The following is a 27,440-nucleotide window of genomic DNA, read 5'->3' as shown; positions in this document are numbered from 1 at the left end:
ACTGAAGGGAGTCACTGTAAGTGCTGTGGTACCCCAGCCCCCTCTTATGTCTAATTGCATTCTGGATGTGGCACACAGCCAGAGATAAGCACAGTTGACACTCAATTCTCTAGCCCTCAGTGGGCTCCCATAAATGTATTTTGAGTAACAGAGGATTATTTTACTAGGGCTGCCTGAACTAAAAGATACAAATACCCAAGTACAATTATTTTAACCTATACAAACACTCTCTAACCCGGGGGCAGTCCTATACAGGAATGTAGAGGTAACAGTCTCATTTTAAGCCCTCTGCACTATCCTCCTGCCTGCAGGTCACTTCCTGACATGCTCCTGCAGCAGTTAGTGCTGGTACCAGCAGTAGAGTGTGAATCTTCTCACTGTCTGCTCTTCCCTCCACAGCCAGTCCCTGGCCTGCTGCTTCCAGCCTGCCTCTTCCTACTTCAAGACAGCAGCTGGCCCTCTTCTGAGCTTAGCCTCTTTTGATCTTAGGATCCTATTTCCTTTTTCATGTACAAGGTTATGGAGCCCTTGACTATCTGAATATTGAACTGGTTAACATTATCCCATCTCTCCAGAGTAGAGGGATGGTCCCCAGCAATGAGTCAGTAGTTATAAAAGTAACTATATATTGATGGGCAAATATTCCATTCTTTTTGGTCGTCATGCAGGTAGTGGCACACTGATGCCCCCCTGCTTAAAGAAAACCCACTCAGGCTGGGCTACTAATGAGACTTAGTCTTCCAGAAGCCTAGAAGAGCCAGGAGGAGATACTTACCAATATAGAGCCAGCAGGCCAGTTAAGAAGGCTGGCTTACTTCCTCTAAAGGGCAATGCTGAGTAAGGCTGGGAGCTCATGAGTGCTAATGCAAAACTCCAGGTCATGTCCTCAGCTTAAAGTGCTGCAACCAAGAGGTCATCCTTTGTGTTTGGTTAATAATTTAAAGATGCACACAGCCAATTCTTGAGTTCGTTCATTGTTTACCATTTAAGATTGAGGTCGAGCTCCTAGCACGGACCATTCTTCTTCAGCCCACCTGCCACATCCTGTCTGTGTAAATTCATTTCTTGAGATCACTTTGTTACCTCTCATCTCTATTTTAAGAGGCTTATTACATGCTTTTTGAGGGGGGGGATAGAGCAGAAGAGGGGTGGCACATAAGTAATTTTCTATCAATATACAAGAAAGGACTTTGGATATAAACCTAATATTATTTAGCTCTTACAGAAGGCTTTTCATCCAAACTCTCAAAGCATTTTAGAAATAAGAGCAAGTATTATCCTCATTTTACAGATAGGGAAACTGAGGTACAGAGGTGTAGTTATTTTGCAAGGACACCCATCATATCAGTGACAAAATCAGGAACAGAACACATCTGAGTTCTAACCCAGTGCCCTATCTGCTGGACCATGATGCCTAACTGAGCATGGGCACTGACCAGTTACAATTTGTTCATTATTCAATTATTTACTATTTAGTACAAATATCTATGCAACTCTAATCAATACAGACCAATAATATTTTGAAGCTATGTCAGAGGACGACCTACTTTAAATCAGTTCATCAAGGAACAAGCTGTGTGTGTGTGTGAGAGAGAGAGAGAGAGAGAAATTCCTTCACTGTCAGCATTGTCAAAAGTCACCAAATGCAGAATCAGTATTCAACAGCATCACCAAGTTTGACAACTGCAAGTAGCATTTAAGTAAAGACACATCCTTGTCAGTGGGTTGCATCCTCAGAAAATTGCTGAGGTACATAGAGAACAGAAATGAACTGTAATTTATTTGTACCATCAACATAGTGGTGCGTGTACTAATTCTGGTGTTATGGTTTCCCCCGAAACAACAGGAAGGATTTTTGATTAGCCCAGCAGGGATGATGATGTACAGTGCCCAGAAGAGATGGGGAGAAGGGAAGAGCACATGCTTGGCAAAGTAAGAGCAGACCCCTCTCCCTGGGGTCCTCCCCCTTCTATTTAAATTCAGCCTCTCTCCTTAGTTGTAGTACAGGAGCTAAGTTTTTCAGGATGCTGTCAGTCTGGCTGATCACTTATTTCAGGATCAGGAAGGCAGTTTTTCCCATTGAGCCAAACTGGACGAGGTTTGGTAGGTTTTTCACCTTTCTCACAGCATCATGAAGGCAGAGTTGGGTTGAATGGAATAGGACTTTAAAGTTTAATATTTGGAAAAGTAAAACTGTTTAGCTCATCACAACTTTCAGCCAGTGTCCGGTGAGAATAAAGGGTAAAAAGGCTAAATGAGGTAAATGAGACCCTGACCTAGGATTTCACTGGTAACCCTTGTGTCCATAAGAGAAGGCACAGAATCCTCAAGACCATGAGTCTGGAGGTCTTCAGTCCCTAAAGTCTTCATGGACTGAGGTCCCGCCTTAGCACCCTCAACCCCCCAACCTGAAAGGAGGAGAAGAGGATTCAGAAGTGAGCTGAGTCCTAGAGGTAGGGCAAGAGGATCTACCTTGAGATTTTCGCTGCACTAGACCTGATTAAATTCCTGTTATAGGAGAGCAGAGGAGGGCATATAGCCCCCTTCCTCTGTGTTAAATTAATAAAGTTGTGGGCTGCCATTTAAACCCATCCCACGTCTGTCATCATTCACTTGCGTGTCCTAATCAAAGACTCCGAGCACGTCCAGGGTGAACAACATAGCAACAGAAGCCTGAGCAGACTCAGATTGAGCCAAGCAGCACTCATTCAGTTAATAAAAATTGTACTATTTTCAGCTGAAAATCTGACTCCTAAATGCTTACTAAACCATTGTTGGAGAAAAACAATTTTTGCTTCCACACCATGCACTGATCCTCCAGTGTAAGGGGAGTCTGAACTACTGCCTTACATAAAAACTATAGCTCAGGTTGAGAGGGGAGGTGAGGGTTTCAAGCCTAAAGAAGGGGAAATCACTTATTTGAAAATCATGATCTTCTGAAAGAAGCATCTGAGTAAGGAAAATATGGATTTTTCTACATTTCTGAAGTGCAGATATTCTTGAATGAGAGCTTCAGTTTCTCTAGATACTAAAAATGTAATTGAAAAAAACTCTTTTGGCTTGACTACATCCAAGAACAATCATATCCAGCAGCCACCTCAAAACTTTGAATTTACAGGGTCATCTGTACATTCCAAGCCTGCCATTTTATCTTCTTTCAAGATGCTCATCCTCTTTTAGCCACTCTTAATCCCCACTATAGAGAAGTGATTTTGCAATGCATCATGGAAATTGATATGAATAAAAACTAGATTCAATCACTTAGTGAGCAGATCCAAAAATTCTTGCTAATACTCTATCACTGTCATCTATAGTCAGGAAACTATAGTGCAAGTATGAAATCTGATTTTATTTCTTTACATGGAAAGCTAAAGCCCTCCCTTTTAGGAGATGTTAGCAAAGTAATTATGAATGGATTGCCCACATAGGATTTTGGTTAGACCATTTGAAAGGATTTGCAAGACCACAATAGTTTAATTCTATGCAATTGTTTCATGTTCAAGGTCTGACACTTTAGTGGAAAACAGACAAGTGCTCTGTTGTTACATAGGGTGTCCAGATGTCCTGATTTTATAGGGACAGTCCTGATTTTGGGATCTTTTTCTTATATAGGCTCCTATTACCCCTCACCCCGTCCCGATGTTTCACACTTGCTGTCTGGTCACCCTAGTTGTTACGAAACAGTCAGTATATCTTATATAAGCTTGATTTCCACAGTGTTAAGGTGGAAAAGCTAGGCAATATAGCTTCGCTATCGTTAATTTGACTGAAATTGTTCTTTTGCCAGCAGAATTTTTGACTTGGGATACAAATCTGGTGTGTTTTCGAAGCATGTGCAAGAGAGAGAGAATGAAGAAGACAACAAACCAATTTGTGCAAGTTGTGCAGTCACAAATATAAGACTCAGCTCTTTCAAAAATTCAACTATGTATGCCCTGTCAGTACTGAGTTTATACAGCAAATAGCCCACTTTTCATTCATCCAGACAGCTTTTTACAGAGCAAGGTCAATCTTTACTTACTGTAGGTTAACTCTTGTTGAAGATCTCCTTCAATGTGTTAGGCACAAACTTATTTCCCTAAAGGCACGGATTTTTGTTCCATCTCTTTTTCTTGAGCAACTTTTCTTTGGGGGGATAATATAAGGAAAATCCTATTACTTTTTTTTGTTTATAATTCCCTCATTCTTCTGATGCATTGCCAGAGAGCACACACTAATATGGTGGCTAGCTCAAATTAAAAAGAAGCAGACATACACAGTCTATATGTCACATTTGACAAAGTAACTCTTAATACCTACAGTTTCTGTTTTTTTTGGGGGGGGGGGTATTAATTTCATTTTGGGGGAATAAGCAAGTTTATTATTTTATGTAGGTGTCCAAAAATGTTTTTTTCCCTCTTTCCAAGGATTTCCCTTTGTTTGTTCCTTACCGACTAATGTATATTATGCATTACGGTATATGCTTACTCTATATACTTACTATAATGAGTAATCTCTTTGTAATGTTCCCTAGTGCATTTTAACACAGTACTGTTTCAAACAGCACTACGTTAAAGCACCCTAAGGAATCTTTAGTGCACACCAACAGGTTCTACCTGGACCAATTAATGTGCAACATATTCATGTAGTTTAGAAACCACATCCTACTGCTCTGTGTAGACAAAAAATACGCATGTCTGTGTAGACAAACCATTAGATGTAAGTAAGGATTTCTGGAGTTTATTGGATAAATACTGATTTCTTTTCTTCTTTTTATTATATCAAGGGTGGTTTTTTTGGTGTTCATCAGTTAAAACCAAAAATAGAAAGCCCTATAATATCTCAAAGCCATAGACCAGAACTAGTGGTTGCATGTTATAATGATCCCTTGAAGGAATGCAGTAGAATTTCTTCACATAAGTCTGTGAGGGGGTCTCCCCTTTTCTCCATTGCCCAGCAGCACTACATGGAGAAGACAAATTTGGAATATTGGCAATGGCAGCATGATTAAGAACCACATGAGCAGACTGAGCTGAGGCATTTCTCCCAGTCAATACCATGAAACAAACAGATTTTTGTGGAGGCTGTCTCGTTCTGAATGTAAAATGACCCGTTGATAACACTTGTACGATTCTTTTTCATGAAAAACAAAAGGAGGAATCCTTCTTGGTTGCTGCATTATTCTGGATGTAATTGGCCAAACAGTTTTCAGACACACTCATTTAGGCTGCCCTTTATGTACAATAGTCTATAATGCACCCATTCTCTCTCTTTTCAGCATAGAAGATTCATAGGAATTTGATCTCCCTCATGAGACGCAGCATCCACGTGCCTCAGAGAATAGCAGGTAAACAAGATATTAGTGAACTGGGGGTACTTAGCAGGTTTCTCCAGCTACTATTCTCTTCTCCCGCCACCACTGTTGTTGAAAGATTTTTTTTTTTTTTTTTTTTTTTTTTTAAGATCACTGTCCTTTATGTTTCATGCATGAGCCCAGATGTGATCTTTTCCATCTGTCCTGTAGCAGCCATCTCAGAACTCAATATTCCAGCTATTGAATGGGGCAAAGCAGAATAAAGTTGTTTAAATATACCCCAAATAGGACAGGGAAGAAGGTAAGAAGAGGCTACTCAGCTTTCTCATCCGAATCCCTAAGTAGGTGGCAGCCCCTGCATACAAATATCTCCTGTTATGGGCCCTTTGTGATTTGCATAAAGCAGCATTAACTTCTGATTAAAAAATTCTACACTCCTAGGAGCGGGAGGTGAAGTGTAACTGAAGAGACAAGATCAGCATGTCCACTAAGCTTACCATGCTGTTAAGGTGAGGGATGTCTCCCAGGAGCACAGTGGAGGCAAGGAATTCATATTCTCGGACTTGGAACCAGGATTCACTTCAGATCCAAACATTCAACAGAATTAAAAGGAGGACCACATTCTTTACCCCCCCCTTCCACACTGTCACTCATCGGTCCCCTAAGAATAGTTAATACACTGGGTTTTCCACAGGTTGAATTTTTGTATTATTCTTTTCCAGTTCCACAGTTCTGTAGATGATGATGATTTGGCACATACTCTAACCTTGAAAGAGCAGTGCACGTGCCTCCTGATTTCAGCAGTAAAACTGGTGCCTAGAAAAGCAAATATGTAAGGGATGTTTTCAGATTCTTTGGAGAAGAGAGACATATAAGTAAATGGCAGACAAACATTCACTGATTTTTTAGAAACACAGCAAAACACAACCGGGCAGATTCTGTGCTGAACTTCTTGAGACACAGAGCACAGGTAGAGAAAAGCAAAGATGTCCAGATTTGGGGCACTGAAATGTCCCCCAGTGCAAGTTAATGCAGTATTGCTTTGTGGAACCCATCTTCCCTGCAGCTGCCTATGGGGTGCACATTAGTATTCTCCATAGTATTGAACTCAATAGACATACTCCCTCAGTTAGCATAGGTGCTGGAACTAGGAATGCAGGGGGTGCTGCAGCACCCCCTGACTTGAAGCGGTTTCTATCATATACATGGTTTACAGTTTGGTTCAATGGCTCTCAGCACCCCCACTACAAAAATTGTTCCAGCACCCCTGCCTCAGTACTCCCAGCCTCACCCCCAAGAACAGGACCTATACTGCTCCTGCACCTGGGGAATTCTCCCCATTCCTTGCAATTTCCTTTACAGACCCTACAGCCAGGTGTACACTATAAACTTACATCGGTATAACTACATTGCTCAGGGGTGTGAAAAATCCACAACCCTTAGAGACACAGTTGTACTGACCTAACCTCCAGTGCAGACTATGCTATGTCAATGGTAGGGCTTTTCCCATCGACATAGCTATTGCCTCTTGGGGAGGTGGATTAACTACACGGATGGCAGAAACTCTCCCATCAGCATAGTAGTGTCATCACCAAAGAGCTACAGTGGCGCCGCTGCAGCTTTTTAAGTGTAGACCTACCCTAAATGTGACCAGAGTGGCATAGAGAAGCCTGAGCAGGGGGGGGTAATATTTTCCCCAAAGTCTGATAAATGGAGAATGGTAAAACTTGTAAAGAGAAACATGGGATTTTTCAAATATATAAAATCCATAATATATTTTTAAGAGATATAAAATTTGATAGACGTTTCTTTAAATAACATGGTTGATCACTTTGGTTTGATTAATTTATCAATACATTATTCAGGATATGATTTAAACTTGTCTGATCTGTGTATGTGCCAATCTCAATATTTCTGCATAATATTTTACATTCTTATTTATTTTGCTTTCTCTTTCTTTAATATTATGGAAGGATCAAATTAGGCATTCAGCTAGCTTTTTTATTTTCAAATCCAACTTCATCATGCACTATCTGAATGCACCATTATACTAGGTTTTTTATTTCTTATTTAATCTACATGGGTGATAGGGATAATTAAAAGATGGGGCTTCATATTAAGATACAGTAATGAACACACTGAATAACAAACTATTTGCTTTTAGGGGATGCACAAGGAAAAAAAACAGTTGAATACTGATTTCATCTCTCATAACTTAATTGCTAGAATTTCCCAAGCTGGCCTCCTTTTTAATGCCCACAATATTTGGCCACAAAAAAGGAAGGTACAGTTAAGTTCATGATAAAAATCAGATTGAAAGAGACAGATTCTATACTTCATTATACTGAAGCTGATGAGAATTACACTGTAGAAGCAAACTGGGTCCTTCATGTCCAAAGATAGAGTGCACAAGAGATACTTTGTTAAAATCTAGTACAAATTTTCCCCAAATGGGTGCCTAAAATGAGGTTCTATATCCATATGCAGGCACTTAGGTGGACTTCAGCGGGAACAGTTGAGTGCTCAGCACTTTTTCAACATCAGGTCACTTATTTAAATGCTTAACTATTGGTTTAGACACCTAATCTTAGGAACTTCGGTTTAATTTTGACCCTAAAATACTGTTTCTCCAAAACTAGGGAAACATAAGCCTTTTAGTCAGCTTTACTGGAAGGAGAGGCAGCACACTCCAGCGGTTAGGGCATTAGCCTGGTCTCAGTAGACTTAATATATGTCTACACGGCCAAAAAAACAAAAATGCGGCAGCAAGTCTCTGGGTTAATTGATTCTGGCTTGTGCTTGAGCCTTAAAGTAGCAGTGTAGATATTCCTGCTTGGGCTGGAGCCTAGGTTCTGAGGCCATCACCTCAGTGTTAGAGCCTGGGGCTCCAGCCTGAGCAGGTATCTAAACCAATTTTTAGCCCCATGAGCCCAAGTCACTTGACCTGGGCTCTGAGATCACTGCTGCGGGTGACTTTTATTTTAAGTGTAAACATACTCAAGTTTAATTCCCTGCTCTGCTACAGACTTCCAGTGTAATCCTGACAATTCATTTAGTTTGTCTGGGCCTCATTTCCCCATCTTTAAAATGGGGGTAACAGTACTTCCGTATGTCTTGGGACTGTTACGAGGATTGTAAGGTGCTAAGATACTAGGGTAATGGGAGCCATACTTGACTAAGATACATACACTGATGCTATTATTGAGTCAAAGTACTTGCTGCACCTTTGTGATAAAAGGTATCCGGTTCTGATGACTTACCTATTTCACAGACTATCTACAAATATTCAGATCAGATATTAATAGAATTAGCTATGCAGAAAAATACAGGAATTGAATCAAGAATTGTCTCCATAGTTATGGGCCAGCCTTCATTTAACGTAATTCTCTCTCCTTCTGACCTTCGAAATCTTGCACTTTAAAAAGCCCTTTGCTATTGTCTATGATTGATATTAAACCCTATTCACACTTCCCTTTTCTCATTTACCACATCTTTGTGTTATTTTGTCATTGTAACTAGTAGGAATGGATATTTCTATCTATTCTTTGTCACATTTAAATTTCATCTTTTTGTTTCTCTATTCCAGCATTAACTAGCCTTTTGCCTTTTTCCCCCCCAACTGTATGAGATTCACTGAACCCAACTCTATATAGCAGCCTCTCTCTACTTCTCTCTGACACTAGTTTTGCAATACTTCAGATGAAGGAAGCTATATTAAAATAAACAGTTTTGTAATTATATTGTTACCATCTCATCAACATTCATCACCATTGCCACAGGACGACAAACAAGAAACTTAAGCACATGCCATGCCATGGTGAAACACACATTATAAATATCAGAGAAAGATAAGTAGAGTAATAAGAAAAAAATACTGTATTGTGCAGTGAGCTCTTAATTAGAGTTGAGAAAAATACTGCAAAAAGTGTTCCATTATATAGTTAACATATATGCACATACACATTATATATATAACTTTTTAAAAACCAAATTCACTGTATGCTAGTGCGCTGATTATGTTTGTAATCCTCTAATACTCTTGCTAACCGGCTTATGGGCTGCAGTGGTCATGGAACCACATTTTTAAATAACAAGCCAGACAGTATTTTGCCCCCCACAAGTGGAAATATTCACCTTATCAACCTATTTTAAGAGCTATATGTACCAAGAGCATGATCCAAAGCCAACTGGCTTCAGTGAGTTTTGGATTAGGCCCCCAAGGCGGAAGTTTACCATATATGTCTGATCAAAACTCACCAACACGGTCCAAATTTGTTCAATCTACAGTCCAAAAATTAAACCTAGAAATTATTAATTATTTTACACAAATAAGTTTGAGAAAAATTAAATTTGTTCAAAAACAATTTGTGAACAATAAAATAAGTAAAATGAATCAGTCAGAATTACTTGCCAAACTCTTCTCTAGTGATTAAATCCTATTCAGATTAATTTAGAGATAGTTTAAACACTATCACTTTGAACTTTCATTGAAGAGATAAACTTTCAGTGGTTCTAGCTACGAGTAAAAAGATGCCATTTTTAAAATACAGAGTGGATGACAGCAGAGATTAAACATGTCTTTTTAAAATTACATTTATATTCTATTGTAGAAACAGAGAGGTGCAGGCTTCAAGGGAGAAAGAAAGGCTCATGAATGAGTGAGGTTCTGCAGCTATCTGGTTGTAATATTATTGAGAGCCTATTGAGAGGTAGGATTAGCCTGGTTTGAAGAACAACTTTTTTCTATTTAAGGCTTTTATGCAACTTGTTTTTATTGGCATTTCTTCTAGGTTACTTTATCTATATTTAAAAAAAATCACACAAATTATGATTTATTAGTTTGAAATAAAACATGTAAGCAAGTACTGCATGGGGTACAAATTAAAGGAGGAAAAGAAAAGGAAAAACAAATGAGAATAAAATTTCAGGGGTGGACTATAAACCATACTGGTACTGGCTGTGCAGCTCCATGGCCATATTATTAATACTGCATGTTTTTCTAAAGCATTCATCACCATAATATCAGGGCAATCTTTTTCATACATTTTTATGTAGCAGGAAACCCAGGAAAAGAGTATAGTGCCCTTTCTCTTCTCTGCCCATAAGAATCTTTTAATTTAAGGGTCAGACTCAAAGTGGTAACAAGTGGCAACAGACTCCAAGTGGTAACAACACACTTAACTTGTGAGAAAATGTAGAGGTGAGTTTTCTACAATGCTTTAAATGGGAGAAGACTGTGTTTGGCCTGGTCTACACTACGGGTTTAGGTCGACTTTAGCAGCGTTAAACCGAATTAAGCCTGGACACGTCCACACAACGAGGCCCTTTCTTTCGACTTAAAGGGCCCTTTAAACCGGTTTCTTTACACCACCTCCGACGAGGGGATTAGCGATAAAACCGGCCTTTGCGGGTCGGAATTGGGGTAGTGTGGACGGAATTCGATGTTATTGGCCTCCGGGAGCTATCCCACAGTGCTTCATTGTGACCGCTCTGGACAGCGCTCTCAACTCAGATGCACTGACCAGGTAGACAGGAAAAGACCCGCGAAGGTTTGAATTTCATTTCCTGTTTGCCCAGCGTGGAGAGCACAGGTGACCACGCAGAGCTCATCAGCACAGGTAACCGTGATGGAGTCCTCCCAGGATCGCAAAAGAGCTCCAGCATGGACCGAACGGGAGGTACGAGATCTGCTCGCCATATGGGGAGATGAAGCAGTGATAGCTGAACTCCGTAGCAGTAAAAGAAATGGAAAAGTATTAGAAAAGATCTCCAAGGCCATGAAGGACCGAGGCCATAACAGGGACACACAGCAGTGCCGCGTGAAAATTAAGGAGCTACGGCAAGCCTACCACAAAGCCAGAGAAGCAAACGGAAGGTCCGGGGCAGAGCCGCAAACTTGCCGCTACTACGCGGAGCTGCATGCCATTCTAGGGGGTGCAGCCACCACTACCCCAACCGTGTGCTATGACTCTCTCACTGGAGAAACACACAGGGAAGACGGTTCGGGGAACGAGGAAGATGACGATGGAGGTACTGTAGGTAGCTCACAGCAGCAAGGAAGCGGAGAAACCGGTTTCCCCAACAGCCAGGATCTGTTTGTGACCCTGGACCTGGAACCAGTAACCCCCGAACTCACCCAAGACCCTCAGGGCACACAGGAGACCTCTGGTGAGTGTAACTTTGTAAATATTTGTAAACATTACAAAAAAAAAAAGCAAGCAAGTCTGTTAACGTGTATGGGGATGGAGCGGAAATCCTCCAGGGACATCTCCAGAAAGCTCTCCTGGTTGAAATGGGGTGATTTTATTAAGGGGGACATTTAGAGGCGCCCGTTCCTGCTAGTCTGACCAGAAATGTTCCCCGCTGTTAACCACGTGGTGGGGGGGAGGGGTGAAGTGATCATCCCAGAGAATCGTGTGTGTGTGTGTGTGGGGGGGGGTGGTTTACTTGTGTTTGTGCCGCATGTTAACCGGGAAACCGCAGCCCCCTCCTTTTACATTGAAACCCCATTTTAAATGGACAACCCAATTCTCCCTTCTCCTCCACCAGCTGCAAATGTTTCTCCTTCGCAGAGGCTCGTGAACATTAGAAAGAGAAAACGTAAGAGGAGGGACGAGATGTTCACGGAGCTGCAGATGTCCTCCCACGCTGATAGAGCACAGCAGAATGCGTGGAGGCAGTCAATGTCGGAGATGAGAAAAGCCCAACATGAACGAGAGGAGAGGTGGCGGGCTGAAGACGATAGGTGGCGTCAGCTTGCAGACAGACGGCAAGAGGCAATGCTCCGTCTGCTGGAGCATCAAAGTGATATGCTCGAGCGTATGGTTGAGTTGCAGGAAAGGCAGCAGGAGCAGAGACCGCCGCTACAGCCCCTGTGTAACCAACAGCCCTCCTCCCCAAGTTCCATAGCCTCCTCACCCAGACGCCCAAGAACACGGTGGGGGGGCCTCCGTCCACCCAGTCACTCCACCCCAGATGATCGCCCAAGCATCAGAAGGCTGGGCTTCAATAAGAGTTAAAGTTTTAAAATGCAGTATGTCCTTTTCCATCCCTCCTCTCCCACCCATCCCAGCTACCTTGGCAATTATCCCCCTACCTCTGTAAGGAACTAATAAAGAATGCATGAATGTGAAAAAACAATGACTTTATTGCCTCTGCAAGCGGGAGGGGAGGGGAGGGTGGGGTGGGGTGGTTGGTTTACAGGGAAGTAGAGTGAACCGGGTCGGGGGGGGGGGGTTTGGAGGGTTCATCAAGGAGAAACAAACAGAAGTTTCACACAGTAGCCTGGCCAGTCACAAAACTCGTTTTCAAAGCTTCTCTGATGCGCACCGCGCCCTGCTGTGCTCCTCTAACTGCCCTGGTGTCTGGCTGCGCGTAATCAGCGGCCAGGCGAGTTGCCTCAACCTCCCACCCCGCCATAAAGGTCTCCCCCTTACTCTCACAGATATTGTGGAGCGCACAGCAAGCAGCAATAACAATGGGGATATTCTTTTCGCTGAGGTCTGAGCGAGTCAGTAAACTGCGCCAGCGCGCTTTTAAACGTCCAAATGCACATTCCACCACCATTTGGCACTTGCTCAGCCTGTAGTTGAACAGGTCCTGACTCCTGTCCAGGCTGCCTGTGTACGGCTTCATGAGCCATGGCATTAAGGGGTAGGCTGGGTCCCCAAGGATCACGATAGGCATTTCAACATCCCCAGTGGTCACTTTCTGGTCCGGGAAGAAAGTCCCTTCCTCCAGCTTTCGAAACAGAGCAGAGTTCCTGAAGACGCGAGCATCATGTACCTTTCCCGGCCATCCCACGTTGATGTTGGTGAAACGTTCCTTGTGATCCACCAGGGCTTGCAGCAGCATTGAAAAGTACCCCTTGCGGTTTACGTAGTCGGTGGCTTGGTGCTCCGGTGACAAGATAGGGATATGGGTTCCGTCTATGGCCCCGCCACAGTTTGGGAATCCCATTTCAGCAAAACCATCCACTATTGACTGCACGTTGCCCAGAGTCACTACCCTTGCTATCACCAGGTCTTTCATTGCCCTGGCAAATTGGATCACAGCAGCCCCCACAGTAGATTTGCCCACTCCAAATTGATTCCCGACTGACCGGTAGCTGTCTGGCGTTGCAAGCTTCCACAGGGCTATCGCCACACGCTTCTCAACTGTGAGGGCTGCTCTCATCTTGGTATTCTGGCGTTTCAGGGCAGGGGAAAGCAAGTCACAAAGTTCCATGAAAGTGCCCTTACGCATGCGAAAGTTTCGCAGCCACTGGGAATCGTCCCATACCTGCAGCACGATGCGGTCCCACCAGTCTGTGCTTGTTTCCCGGGCCCAGAATCGGCGTTCCACGGTATCAACCTGCCCCAGTAACACCATGATTTCCACATTGCTGGGGCCTGTGCCTTGTGAGAGGTCTATGGCCATGTCAATTTCCTCATCACTCTCGTCGCCGCGCTGCAATCGCCTCCTCGCCTGGTCCGGGTTTCGCCTTGGCATGTTCTGGCTCTGCATATACTCCAGGACAATGCGCGTGGTGTTCATAGTGCTCATAATTGCCGCGGTGATCTGAGCGGGCTCCATGATCCCAGTGCTAGCTATGGCGCCTGGTCAGAAAAAAGGCGCGAAAGTAGTATCTGATGGACCAGGAGAAGGAGGGCGGGAGGGAGGGAGGGAGGGCCGAGTGACGACATGGCGTGCAGGTACAGGAACAGGGAGAAACACAAACAACTGTCACACAGAATGGTGCCCCCAAAGATTAAACTGGAAACCCTGGGCTTAGCAGGCCGTTGATTTCACGGAGGAAGGGGAAGCAAATGAACACAGAACAAATCTATTTTTTACATCTTAAGGTGGCAGCCGACGCTGCAGCATGAGTGACAGCCATACCAATATGACGATGATGGTTACCAATCATAAAATACCATCATCTGCCAAAAGGCAAGGGGCTGCTGCTGTGTAGCAATGCAGCCCCACGTCTGCCAGCCCCACGTCCGCCAGCACCCAGCATCGCCCTCGGCCTCTTCTGGGTGCTTAGCAGACAATACTGGGCAATTGGCAGAAAATAGTATATTATGACTGGTAACCGTCATCATCAAAACAGTAGCATGTCTGCCCAGGTGGCCATGATTGACAGCCATACCAGTATGACGACGATGGGTACCAGTCATAATATACCATCGCCTGGAAGGGGCTGATGCAATGCAGCACTACGGCTGCCAGCCCCACGGCTATCACTCATGCTACACTGTCTACCGCCAAAAGGCAGTTAGCAGCTGCTGCTGTGTAGCAATGCAGTCCCACGTCTGCCGGCACCCAGAGGACATATGGTGACGGTGAGCTCAGCTGAGCTGAGCGGGCTCCATGCTTGCCGTGGTATGTTGTCTGCACAGGTAACCCAGGTAAATAGGCGCGAATCTATTGTCTGCCGTTGCTGTGACGAGGGGGGAGGGGCCTGACGACATGTACCCAGAACCGCCCGCGACACTGTTTTGCATCATCCGGGCATTGGGATCTCAACCCAGAATTCAAAGAAAAGGCGCGAACCGCTTCTCGGCTCGAGCTGTGGCGCAAACGTAGTATCTGACGGCCTAGGGGAAGGAGGGAGGGGGGCCGAGTGACGACATGGCGTACAGGCACAGGGAATTAAAATAAAGAACGGTGGCTGTGCATCAGGGAGAGACACAAACAACTGTCACAGACTGGTCCCCCCCAAAGATTAAACTGAAAACCCTGGGTTTAGCAGGCCGTTGATTTGACGGAGGGAGGGGGAAGCAAATGAATACAGAGAAAATCTATTTTTTTACATCTTAAGACGACGGTGCAGCGTGACTGATAGCCCTCGGCATCTTTCTGGGTGCTTGGCAGCAAATACGGGGCGGTGTATGACGATGGTCTTCAGGCCTATTGCACAATCGGCTGCTCGGGGAAGACTCTGCTAACGTGCGATGACCCGACTTGTAATAGGCCGGCTAACAGTCATAATACACCATTTACTGCCAAAAGGCAAGCCCCACGGCTGCCAGCACCCAGATCGCCGATGAAGGCTACCAGTCTACTGCACCGTCTACCGCCAAAAGGCAGTTAGCAGCTGCTGCTGTGTAGCAATGCAGTCCCACGTCTGCCGGCACCAAGAGGACATATGGTGACGGTGAGCTCAGCTGTGCTGAGCGGGCTCCATGTTGTCTGCACAGGTAACCCAGGTAACCCAGATAAAAAGGCGCGAATCTATTGTCTGCCGTTGCTGTGACGGGGGAGGGAGGGGCCTGACGACATGTACCCAGAACCGCCCGCGACACTGTTTTGCATCATCCGGGCATTGGGATCTCAACCCAGAATTCCAAGGGGCGGCGGAGACTGCGGGAACTGTGGGATAGCTGTGGGATAGCTACCCATAGTGCAATGCTCCGGAAGTCGACGCTAGCCTCGTACTGTGGACGCGGTCTGCCGACTAGAGCACCTAGAGCATTTTATGTGTGGACATACACAATCGGCTGTATACAACCGATTTCAATAAAACCGGCTTCTATAAATTCGAACTAATTTCGTAGTGTAGACATACCCTTTCAGTTTCATCTCTAATGGAAACAAGTTCCAGAGCCTTGGGTCCGCCAATTCTTTATCCCCAACCCCAATGTACTGAGTGCTATCTTACGTCAGTTACAGTTTCCCTGTTTATCTCAGCTGCTGCTCTGGCGAATGGATAGCAGGGTAGTCTCTGAGGTAACTTGCACTGAACCTCTATATCCATTGCTCCGAAGGACACCAGCAATATTTAGATGGACTTTTGGCCTCTATTCATAGCTAGGAGCAGATTGTCCATTAGTGCCATCAGTCTGCTGTATTGAGGGCTCAAGCCTGAATGGAAAGGATCTAGGATTCTTGATGAAGTCAGGGGCCATTGAACTCAATGTGACACCAGCATTCTCAATAATCTGTTCTTGAAGACGTGAATTTCAGATTGAGATAGACAGACATGCAGAAAGATGCCCTAACCCCCCAAAATGCATTCCTTCTGAAACTAGGGTAAGGAGGATAAAGCTGATGACCTGAAGGTTTTATTAATGGTGAACTGAAACAACAAGCAAGTCACTATTAATCAGTCTAGGAAAGGAAAAGTACAAGCAAATAATATGGATGGGTGCATTTATTTCTGATATATATTTTTCATTTTCTATGCAGATTAGGCCTTGCATATTGGGCAGGTGGGCAATTGCAGCTTATTTTGTTGTTGCAAAGTATGGGTGTCTGACATATTTATATAGTCCAAGGATAGTGAATAGCATATTCTTAAAATAATTGAGTTTGGCCATGATTTGAAAGCCAGTGTTTCTAGCACAGGAGATTTATTTTCTCCCATATATAGGGGTAGGAGATTTTTTACAAATGTCTTTGGTATGCAGCATAAAAAACTTGGTATTATTTATCCCTGTGAAGTGTGTACAGGTTGAAAAATTAAAAGAAATGCAGCAAATTTATGTGCAAGAGAATAAAGTCTGGCCTTTTGGAACTACCATGATTTTTTAAAAAAAGAATATTATACCTGGGAAGGTGGTCAAAGTGTTTTATTTCAAAAATTTCAAAAACACCATATTTCAGTCTTTTTGATTTTTTTTCATTTTGTTTTTTCACTGAAACCGTTCACTGCATTTGACCCAAATTCATGAATAGTTTCAGTTGACCCGAACTACATAAGCTTCTAATTTACTGGGCAAATGCTGCTCTCCGATACATACAAACAACCCTACTGAGGTCATCTGTTCACTTTTCTTTTATTCTGAAAAAAATTGGCTTCAATTCCCATACAAATGTGCTTCCTTTGTGAGATATACATTATTTCTAGCTGTGAGTTGGGCAAGAATGCACAGCTTTCCCCACCGTGTTTCATTTCTGGCTGAGTAAAGCAGAGGTTCAGGGAAGATGAAAACAACGAATAAAAAAGTAACCAAGCATTTCAGAATTTTCATACAATTGTTGTTCCAGAAATGAGCAAATGTTTGCATGGGTTCTTATGTTTTCTGAACTGTCTTCCTATTCCTAATTCAAATGCGCACAGTACTCTGTATAAGTGCATTCATGTGCTGCGCTTACAGAGCTTAAACTATTCTCAGCCAATAATTTATTCAAGAAACTTAACCCTTTTTAGGACCTAAGCTTAGTCTAAATGTTTACAAAATTAGGCTCTAAACACATTCAGCATTGACTTTACCACTGACTTCAATGGGAGCAGAGTTAAGTTTCTATATCATACTTGTCATCCCAATGTTTGTGTGTATGGGCTGAGAAAAATGTTGTCTAAATTGAATTTCAGTGTTTTCGGTACTTCATGTACCCACGATGTTACAGTTGGTGTTAGTAAATTAAATCATGATGTAAGTGACATCATGCAGTGCAGCAGAAATTAGAAATGAGAAAAGTCTAGCTTTTCATATCAATTTTAGATGGTAGAGATATCTGATCAGAACTCACTGTAGTAAAAAATTGTTCAAAAGGCTGAACTACCACAGTATTCACCATAAAAACAACAGAAGCCTTAAAAGCTGCCTTTAAAAAAAATTCTTTATAACTGCAAACATGCACCAGTAACAGGGGCACCAGAGAGTGCAGCCATATGGTGCACAGACCTAAAGATTGAACCCTGCAGCAGCCAGATTTTTTTTTAAACAGAGGAAGGAAGGAGTTGATCCAAAATAATCAAATAACCAGAAATACGAATTTCCACTATAATAATACATACCACACATGTGACGGGTTAGATTACAGAAACCCCCTGGGAGCTGCCACCCGATGTGCCAAGACTACTTCTGCCTCTGCTTTCCTGCCCTGTCAGCTTAGGACTTCAGTGCCCTGCTTGGTTTGAGCCAGACTCGCTAGCCTGCTGCAAACCCAGACCCAGGTCTGAATCACGTCCCCTAACAGCTGTAGGCTTACCTGAAAACAGCTAACAGAAGTGTTCTTGTCTTTAACACTCAGATGTCCAACTCCCAATGGGGTCTAAACCCAAATAAATCTGTTTTATCCTGTATAAAGCTTATACAGGGTAAACTCATACATTGTTCACCCTCTATAATACTGTTAGAGAGATATGCACACTGTTTGCCCACCCAGGTATTAACACATACTCTGAGTTAATTAATAAGTAAAAAGTGATTTTATTAAATACAGAAAGTAGGATTTAAGTGGTTCCAAGTAGTAACAGATAGAACAAAGTAAGTCACCAAGCAAAATAAAGTAAAACACGCAAATCTGTCTAATCAAACTGAATACAGATAAGATCCTCACCAGTTCCAGAATGCTCCCTTTTACAGATTAATCTCCTTTTAGCCTGGGTCCAGCAATCACTCGCACCCCTTGCAGTCACTGTCCTTTGTTCCAGTTTCTTTCAGGTATCCTGGGGGGTGGAGAGGTTCTCTCTTTAGCCAGCTGGAGACCCCATGGAGGGGTCTCCCACGTGCTTAAATAGACTCTCTCTTGTGGGGTGGAGACCCCTCCTCTCTCCTATGCAAAGTCCAGCTCCAAGATGGAGTTCTGGAGTCACCTGGGCAAGTCACATGTCCAGGCATGGCTCACAGTTTCTTACCAGGTAGCAGCCATGGGTCACATGCTACCTTGAACATCCTCAAGTAGACTTCTTGTGTGGATTGGAGCATTCCAAAATTCATTGTCCTTTAAGTGTTTCTTGATTAGGTACTTAATTTCAACATTCCTTTCTCCAGGAACTGACCAAATGATCTACTAAGGTTATTTAGAAATCAAGCCAGTACACAGCCAATATTCATATCTTCGAATACAAAAATGATACATTCATACAAATAGGATTAATACATTCAGTAGATCATAACCTTTCCAGAGATATGTTACATGGCATATGTAGCATAAAACACATTCTATTTATGTTATATACACACATTCATAAGCATATTTCCATAAAGCCTTATGGGAGGTACCATCACAATATATATTGATTGTGTTTTCTTAAATTTCCAAAGCACTTTACAAACATCTAATTTACAACCTCAGTCACTGCCCTCATTCCCTATCCAACTATGTGTCACTATAAGCTATTCCACTGAACGGGAGATTCTTTTGGGAAGAGATACACAGTCTTGTGTAATATCGTAATTCTCACAGGTTTCCATGTCTAACACATATTGCCTAAAATAATTCTTTTACGAGTGAAGAAGGAAGGGACAGTGCTGCAGCCTACAGTAATAGTCTCAGTTTTCTCGAGTTAGCATTCAATACTGACATTTTGCTTCTTTTGAGAAACTGCTCTTTAGTGGCAGTCAGCAGAGGAGCAGCAGAAGAGGAGGGAGTATCAGCCACATTAACTAGACTTTTTGATTGATGTTCCAGAAGCCATCAAAACCTGCAGGAGCCAGAACCATAGGAGTGGCTCTTCAGTTTTCTTTTCTTATTTTTCCCCGGGCTGTTAGGGTATGTCTACATAGCCAGCAGCAGCAAGCCTAAGCCCAGGTCCACAGACTCATGCTTACACTACAGCACTAAAAATAGCTGTGTAGACCATTTAAAAGTTGAGGTTGGGCTGGATCTTGGGCTCTGAAGCCTAGAACAGTGGTTCTAAACCAAGGGTACATGTACCCCTCGGGGGATGCAGAGGTCTTCCATCAACTCATCTAGGTATTTGCCTAGTTGTACAACAGGCTGCATAAAAAGCACTAGTGAAGTCAGCACAAACTAAAATTTCATACAGACTATGACTTGTTTATACTGCTCTATAGGCTATACACTGAAATGTAAATGCAATATTTATATTCCAATTCATTTATTTTATAATTATATGGTAAAAACGAGAAAGTAAGCAATTTTTCAGAAATAGTGTGCTGTGACACTTTTGTCTGATTTTGTAGGCAAGTAGTTTAAGTGAGGAGAAACGTGGGGCATGCAAGAGAAATCAGATTCCTGAAAGGGGTACAATCATCTGGAAAGGTTGAGAGCCACTGGTCTAAAGAGATGGATGGGCTTCAGAGCCCCAGATCCAGTCCAAGCCACAACATCTACACAGGTATTTTTAGCACTGTAGCACAAGTCCAAGTCTGTTGATCCAGGCTCGGAGGCTCACTGCCAGGGCTTTGTAGGTTTACCCTTAAAAGCTATTAAGCTGTGGTCATGGATTTGAGAGACAAGGGTCTGCAGAGATAGAGAACACAGAAGAAGAGAAAGTTTTGGAAATTTCAACATAAGGCATTCCTCGGTAGTTTGTAAGGCTATGTCTACAGCTGTGCCACTGTAAGATCTCTCATGTAGCCGCTCTAATGTCAATGGGAGAGAGAGCTCTAGTCAACAAAATTAAACCACCTCCAACAAGCGGGCAGTAGTCGTGTCAGCATGAGATGCTCTCCTCCAACATAGCATTGTGCACACTATCACTTATGTGAAACTTACGTCGCTTATGGGGGTGGTTTTCCACACCCCTGAGCAATATAAGTTTTGCTGACATAGGTGTTAGTGTAGACATGGCCTAAGTCTCTGAGAAGACAGACTCCTGAATCACCATCAGATGCAATGTCAGAGACCACCAATCAATGGAGTAACGTGGGACACAGATCATAATGTGGGATATAATATGGATTCATCCTTGCTTCTCCGTCCATCCTCTTGATCAGTCTTTATCTTCTCATTTTGCCAATAGTGCCTACTTTGTCCCTTTTTCTTGCATTCTCTCATTTCATACCAACTCTCCATAGCACCCAGGCATTGCTCATACAAGTCCCACACTTACATAGAGACTCTCCCTGCCTATGAAATGTATTAAATGTACGGAGTGGAACAGAATGCTAATCAGACTCTGAAATCTTTGAGCAAGAAAGAAGAACTTAAAGTGGGTTGGGTCACATGTGGTTGTGAATACAGCAAAAAAATATCAGAAAAAGACTTCTGGGGTAATGGTAAGAAAAGGGGATCACTACAGAGAGAACATGGATGTCTTTTTTAAAATAATGCATTTAAGCTAGAGCTAGTCAATTTTTCAATGAAACCTTGTTTCCTCAGAAAATGCTGATTTGTCAAAACCCAGACTTTTTTGTAGGAACTTATCTGTTTCAACAAAACTTGCCTCAGATCCAGGATGAAGTGGTTGGGCGGGAGACAAACTCCAAGTACAGACAATAGCTCAATGGTTAGGGTCAGGGATGTGGCAGAGCAAGGTTTCACTCCCCACTTTGAATCAGGCAGAGCATGGGTTTATACTTGGATTTCTCTTATCCCAGGTGACTGCCCTAATCACTGGGTTATCGGCTATACTTCAGGGTGCGGGAGTCTTTTTTTCATGAAAAAATTCAACAGGCCTTGGTTTTATTCCACATCAGAACAAAAACAAAATTTTGAAACCTCCAATTTTTTTCATGAAATGAAATTCTTGTTTTCCATGCAGCCCTCGTTCATATCCAATGAATTTGTCAAATACTAATGAAAACCCATTTGGGAGCAATCACAAACCTAGCAACTCTTTGAAATTGCTTGAAGCCCTGAGAGTAATATAGATAGTGTTCCAACATCAAGCGGTTTTGTAACAGCGTGGCAAGACAATGGGACATGGTTGGAAAAAGTTACCAAAAAATGAGGTTCCTTGCAAAGTACAGGAATTCTGAGAGGTCTGACAAGACAGGTAGCACTATGTATAGATCAAGGGGTCCATTGAGCAACTGGGGCAATGGAGGGGGGAACCATGTCAGCCCCTGTCCACAGAGTCCCTTTCAGGTGTCTAGAGGTGGTGGCAGAGTTAGGATTTCCCCTGTCCTTGTTCTCAGGAAGTATACACACCATAATAATGGTTTCCCTCTGCAAAAATGAAGTGGCTTACTGTGTCCCTTATCACCTGCTTACCTGTACAGTGCCAATCATGATCTGCCCCAAAACTACCTTAAAAATAAAAGGAACAAAAATGAAGTTTATATGGTAAAGGTGTGAACTTCTGTAATCTCTTAGGTAGATTTGACCATTTATGACATTTACTATTCCTTTTCAGCAAACAGAAAATATAGAAGCTGTTGTGTTATAATGCAAATCATTTTTAACTTCACAGGAGCCAAAAATGTCCAGTCAAAAGAATGGTAGAATCACTCCTGCCAGAAGTGAACAGATGTCTCCAGACAGTTAAATACGGTCCCTGTTACTGGCTTACCGGTGCGCTATTTGTTCATATTTGTGGTCTAAGCAGATACTTTACTAAGAGCTGTGGTCTTGAAATCAATAATAATTAGATTTTTGCTGATTGGCTCTGCACTATTTATTGATATTTAGGGAAAAAGCATTATGATCATATAAACAGTTTTTTTAAGTAAAAACAAAAAAAAATACCCACATATGAGAAATTATTTCTGTCTTTTTAACAAAGTAGTGAATGTTCTTAGCATGTCTTGGGTGACTATAATGGCTAGAAAATTGCTAATTTAAATGGTTGCCTCTTACAAAAAAACAGAGTGTGTAGTTTGTAACTAAGCAGCACTTCCTCATTATATTGCCTTAATGTTCCTCATTATATTGCTCTAATGTTCTTCATTATACTACTCTTAATGCTTTAAAGTAAATAATAATATAAGCCTTGTGGAATAATGACTTCACCTTACTGTTTAATGTAAGAATGAAAGCAAATTACACCCATTTTATAAGCAGAAGTGGTTTTAAAACTCATACTACCAGTTTGCAAAACATGGATTTCTACCATGCATCTCATGGAATAAAATAAATATCTAGCTGCACAGTCCAAAATGTCAACTAGACCAGAAAGAGCCTAATTTTTAGGTTTGGAAATGAGCAATTGGATATTTAAGCAGCAATGTGTGTGTATGCATATGCATATGCTTAGCTGGTTTGTACATGCTCTTGAAGTTACTCAAGGCATTTGGTGCATGCAAATGTAGGTCTAAAGATTTTGAAAATCCAAATTAAGGATTTTGTTCCTTAGCAATGTCTTGTACACCATACATGCAAAGTTGAGTCAGATGTCCTGGTGGATAAGGGTAGCTTTAAGCCTCTTCATCACTAGAAAGGTAAAGCTAGTGTGAGGATCCTCACAATAGCCAGTTCAGGGAGAATGACTGGAGTATCCCTAGACCCAAAAATTCTTGGCTGCTCTAATTGCTCCATAGGGCATAGGCTATCAACATTAGAGCAACCCTCTGGTTATTCACAATCAGAGAAGCATAAAGATGCCTTTACATTCCCCTCTCATCTACTACAGCTGAGGATTTGGCCCAACAAGTTTTGAACTCCAGCTACACCCCAGAAGTGCAGTGCAAAATATCCTCCAAATGCCAACTACTGTATTTATTTTAAAACTATGCACATTCAAAAATACTATATACACACAAATCAATATTTGATATAGATCTGAAAATATAATAAATTACAAGCACAAAAATGACTCCTGCTAGGGATAGCTGTGCATGAGCAAGAATGAAGAAACAGCTGATACATATAGATGCAAAGTTATAGCTTTGCATGAGGCAGATGATAGCATTTCCTTATTTTGCTTCTATATATATGTTAAAATTGCCTATAAAGAAACCAAAATAATCCCAACAAAGTAAAAAGTTTCCCCTCTAATTTAGTGATCAGTTCTTTAAACAAAGATGAATTGTTATAATTCTCAGATATAAATGGCTATTTGGTATTTTTCCTATTCTGACTATCTGATTTTGAGCAAATAAGTCTAGATGTTTGACAAAACAGAACATTTTTTAAAAACATCCACTATTAGAAATTTAGCAAAAACTGAACAAAAAGTTAGTTTTCACGTAGTTGGGGCCAAACTATCCACAGATCAGGAAAATAGAACTTAGATACAGTTCAGGATCTTGCCCTTTAAAAAACATGTTTTGGGAAATTTTAACTTGGCACACGTAGTGTTAAATCCTGGCTTGCATGTACCAAAAGGTTCATATGATAAAAGTTGAGGCAGAATGCTGTATAGAATTATTGAAAATAGTTATGACTTGCATTCAGGATCTCAAGCATAGGTATCTGGAAACACAGACACTTCCCTCCAATATTTGAACACTACCACTGTGCCCCAGAGAGTATCAAAGGGAGAAGGCATTGTCATGCAAAAAATTCAGGGTGAGTGATTGACATCCTGGCTCCTTGTCAAGATGAAGATGGTTGATGAGTATCTCTTCCTGAATGAATGCCCGTCACCCCCATTAACAATAACTGTTAAAGGGGTATGTCAAGAAGAAACAAGGCTCTAGATTCAAGATGAAAAGTTTAATTCCCCTGATCACCTGGAGCAACACAAATAATTTGCTTAACTTGCCAAGGGAGATAATATTGGATGCTATAAAAAAATAGGAAACAAGTTAATCCTTGCTTTACCAGACCATACTTTAATTTAAAATCAATTCACAGTCTGTTGGAATAAGTAGTGTTCAATTAAATGGGAACAATTAGACAAATGGTGCTTTAAACTACAGATGTGCCAAGCTATCCACTGGTAATTCTATTTAAAGATGCATTAGGATGGAAGGCTAAGAATTTTGAACAACAGTTATTGTTGAGTGAGTTAAATTTGTACATTCAAGATCAGAACAAGGTAAATTGTCACAGCTGCGCACAGAGTTTTGCACACAGCTCATATTTTCATTACCATGATTTGTGAATGTAACTTCCTTCGCAAAATAGAAAATGTGTGTCCTCTATCATTTTCATGCTGATCTCTGATCTCTGCCTTTTGCTTGCAGCTGGGAAACTCCCAAGTAAGGGTATCTGAAATAGGTGCCTTATGTCTGAAATAGTATGATGCAGGTATTTATACTCCTGATTTACAGTGTGAGATCACAAATGGTTAAAATGTAAGTGATAATTAATAAAAATATCATATTTATTTAGTATTTTTCATCCTGAAAGATAAAGAAGTGCTTTAAAACTTTATAAATTATAACCCATATCCTGAAGCCCAGCATGCAGCCCAAATGGCTTACCTGTGTAGTGAGGACTCAGAACAGCAGAGTTGTTCCATAAACCTGCAGTAACGGCCATATTTTCCAAGACCCTTTTCCACGTGTTTGAACACTGTGGAACCTATGTGACAGCTAGTCCATCAAGCCCACCACCTTGGGTTATCCCTGCCTGCCATCCTAATCACAGTGCACAGTGCAATTCAGGGAGCTTCATGGAGCTGTAATCTATGTATCACCTGGACCCTCTGTACTGGCTTCACAGATCCTGCTCCCCCAAACTCAGCCAAACCATACCATTTCTGTTACATGTGCAGAGCTTCATCAAAAGATGTGCCTATGGGTCATACCCTGCCATTTTTTAGTTACCCTGAATCAATGGGAAATATTACCGATTGTAGGGTAAACAAGACTTTTTGTAAAATACAGACATACATACAGAAACGCAGCTATCATTTAAAATACAACTTTAATACAGCCATCTAATTCTAGGTTGAAAAAGAGCATATTGTTAAGGGTCATTCCACAGAACTATGAAGACTTGGTATAAGTAATTCCATTTACACCAGGTCTGAATTTAGCTGACAACGGTTTTAAATATTTTGATATATTGAAAACATTCTCAAAGTACCCAGATTTTACCACTGTGTACTAAATGCAACAAAAATACATTGCTAGAATATCCAATCAATGCAACAAGACAGAAAACTATGTAAAGTGCTGGTATGTATTAAAATCCTTATGCACAACTCCTTTCAGCCAAATCCAGACCTGGTATAAGTCTGTATAACTGAATAACATCCATTTCACCCAGTGGCAGAACTAGAAGCACTATCATCACATCATTGGAATGCAGAAATTCTCAGGTTTCAAACGAGACACTCAATATTTTAAATAAATAAATGGAGATGTCCTATCTCCTAGAACTGGAAGGGACCTTGAAAGGTCATCAAGTCCAGCCCCCTGCCTTCACTAGCAGGACCAAGTACTGATTTTTGCCCCAGATCCCTAAGAAGCCCCCTCAAGGATTGAACTCACAACCCTGGGTTTAGCAGGCCAAAGCTCAAACCACTAAGCTATCCCTCCCCCCACTTGCTCTCTTACTTCTGAAGGTCCTGAGATATTGGCCTAAAATTGTGACATTATGCTGACTAGAAAAGCTATTCAAGTCATCTTTAAAGGTTTCTAAAACTTCCTTAGATTTTTTTTTTCTTCATCTCAGTCCTAAACAGTTGGACTCATCAAAGGAAGCCTGGCTGTATAGGGGGAGATATATGAATAAAGTAGCAATAAACATTTTAAATCAATTTCTAAAATATGTGGCATATAAAGAATACATGAGAGTATGCTGTGCAAAGGTATGAAAGTCTTATTGGCACTCATTTAGGATGACCAAGTCACTCTTAGTTTTCCCAGCCAAGTGATATGGTCATCCAAAACTCATGCCTATACAACCTTTATGCCATACTATCTCAAGTTTTCCATATTTTGATATATTCATATATATTTAATAAACAACATCTTTTGTTTTAGAAGGATCAAGGCTGATCAAGCGTGCATTCCCTAAACAAACATGCTAAAAAGCAAGGAGAGGCCATATTATGGATCACCATTTGATAGCCAGGGTTTCTTCTCCCCCTCCCCTAGTCTTGGCAGTTAGTAAAATATCAGACTTTAAATTTGCTACATCATCATCCATAGCAAAGCTCTTTTAGGTGAGTTTTAATGGTTCTAAAGTGTATTTATTCCTATTTTCACTCTCGCACTGAAGACGGAACAGCTGGGTTCACAATAGTGAAGTAATCTGGATTTACAGGTGGAGAAATACAACAATAATTAGAGCTGGGTGGAGAATGATATTCCATTTTGTGAAGGATTTTGATATTTCAGACTTTGGTTTTGTTCCAGTTTGGACTGAAAACCAAAAATTTCAACATTCTTGGTGAATAGGAATGGAGCTCCAGCTCCAGGGCAGTCTGCCTGCTGGGCTGTTCCAGAGCCGCAGACCCTGGAAGCCCAGGCTCTTCAGAAGCCTTCCCGGTAGGCGGCTGAGGAGCCAGATGGGCAAACAGCCAAATTTTGAAACCTTTTTGGAGGAATTTTGTCTAAATCTATCTTCACAAAACATTTCAATTTCAATGAACCCACAAAGTCTGATAAAAAAATATCTTGTGTGACTTTTTCCAACCTCTCTAATCATAGTACAAACAACATTTAACAATAAAACCATGCAAAGTATT

General features: G+C 41.7%; 2 protein-coding genes across 2 annotated transcripts in view; one reads left to right on the top strand and one right to left on the bottom strand.

Moving 5' to 3' along the window:
• Positions 1 to 27,440, bottom strand: part of CNTNAP4 (contactin associated protein family member 4) — a 479,082-nt gene that overhangs the window by 320,434 nt on the left and 131,208 nt on the right. The gene's annotated exons all lie outside the window — the stretch shown is intronic.
• On the top strand, positions 10,562 to 12,392 carry LOC135984361 (myb/SANT-like DNA-binding domain-containing protein 2). Its single transcript, XM_065599351.1, has 2 exons — positions 10,562 to 11,461; positions 11,843 to 12,392. The coding sequence occupies exons 1-2, from the start codon at positions 10,921 to 10,923 to the stop codon at positions 12,310 to 12,312; spliced, it is 1,011 nt and encodes a 336-aa protein (XP_065455423.1). The 5' UTR covers positions 10,562 to 10,920; the 3' UTR covers positions 12,313 to 12,392.

Source organism: Chrysemys picta, chromosome 6, assembly GCF_011386835.1.
Source record: "Chrysemys picta bellii isolate R12L10 chromosome 6, ASM1138683v2, whole genome shotgun sequence".
In the NCBI taxonomy this organism is placed as follows: domain Eukaryota; kingdom Metazoa; phylum Chordata; order Testudines; family Emydidae; genus Chrysemys; species Chrysemys picta.
The sequence above is the reverse complement of the archived record's forward strand: the minus strand, read 5'-3'. Positions and strand labels throughout refer to the sequence as shown.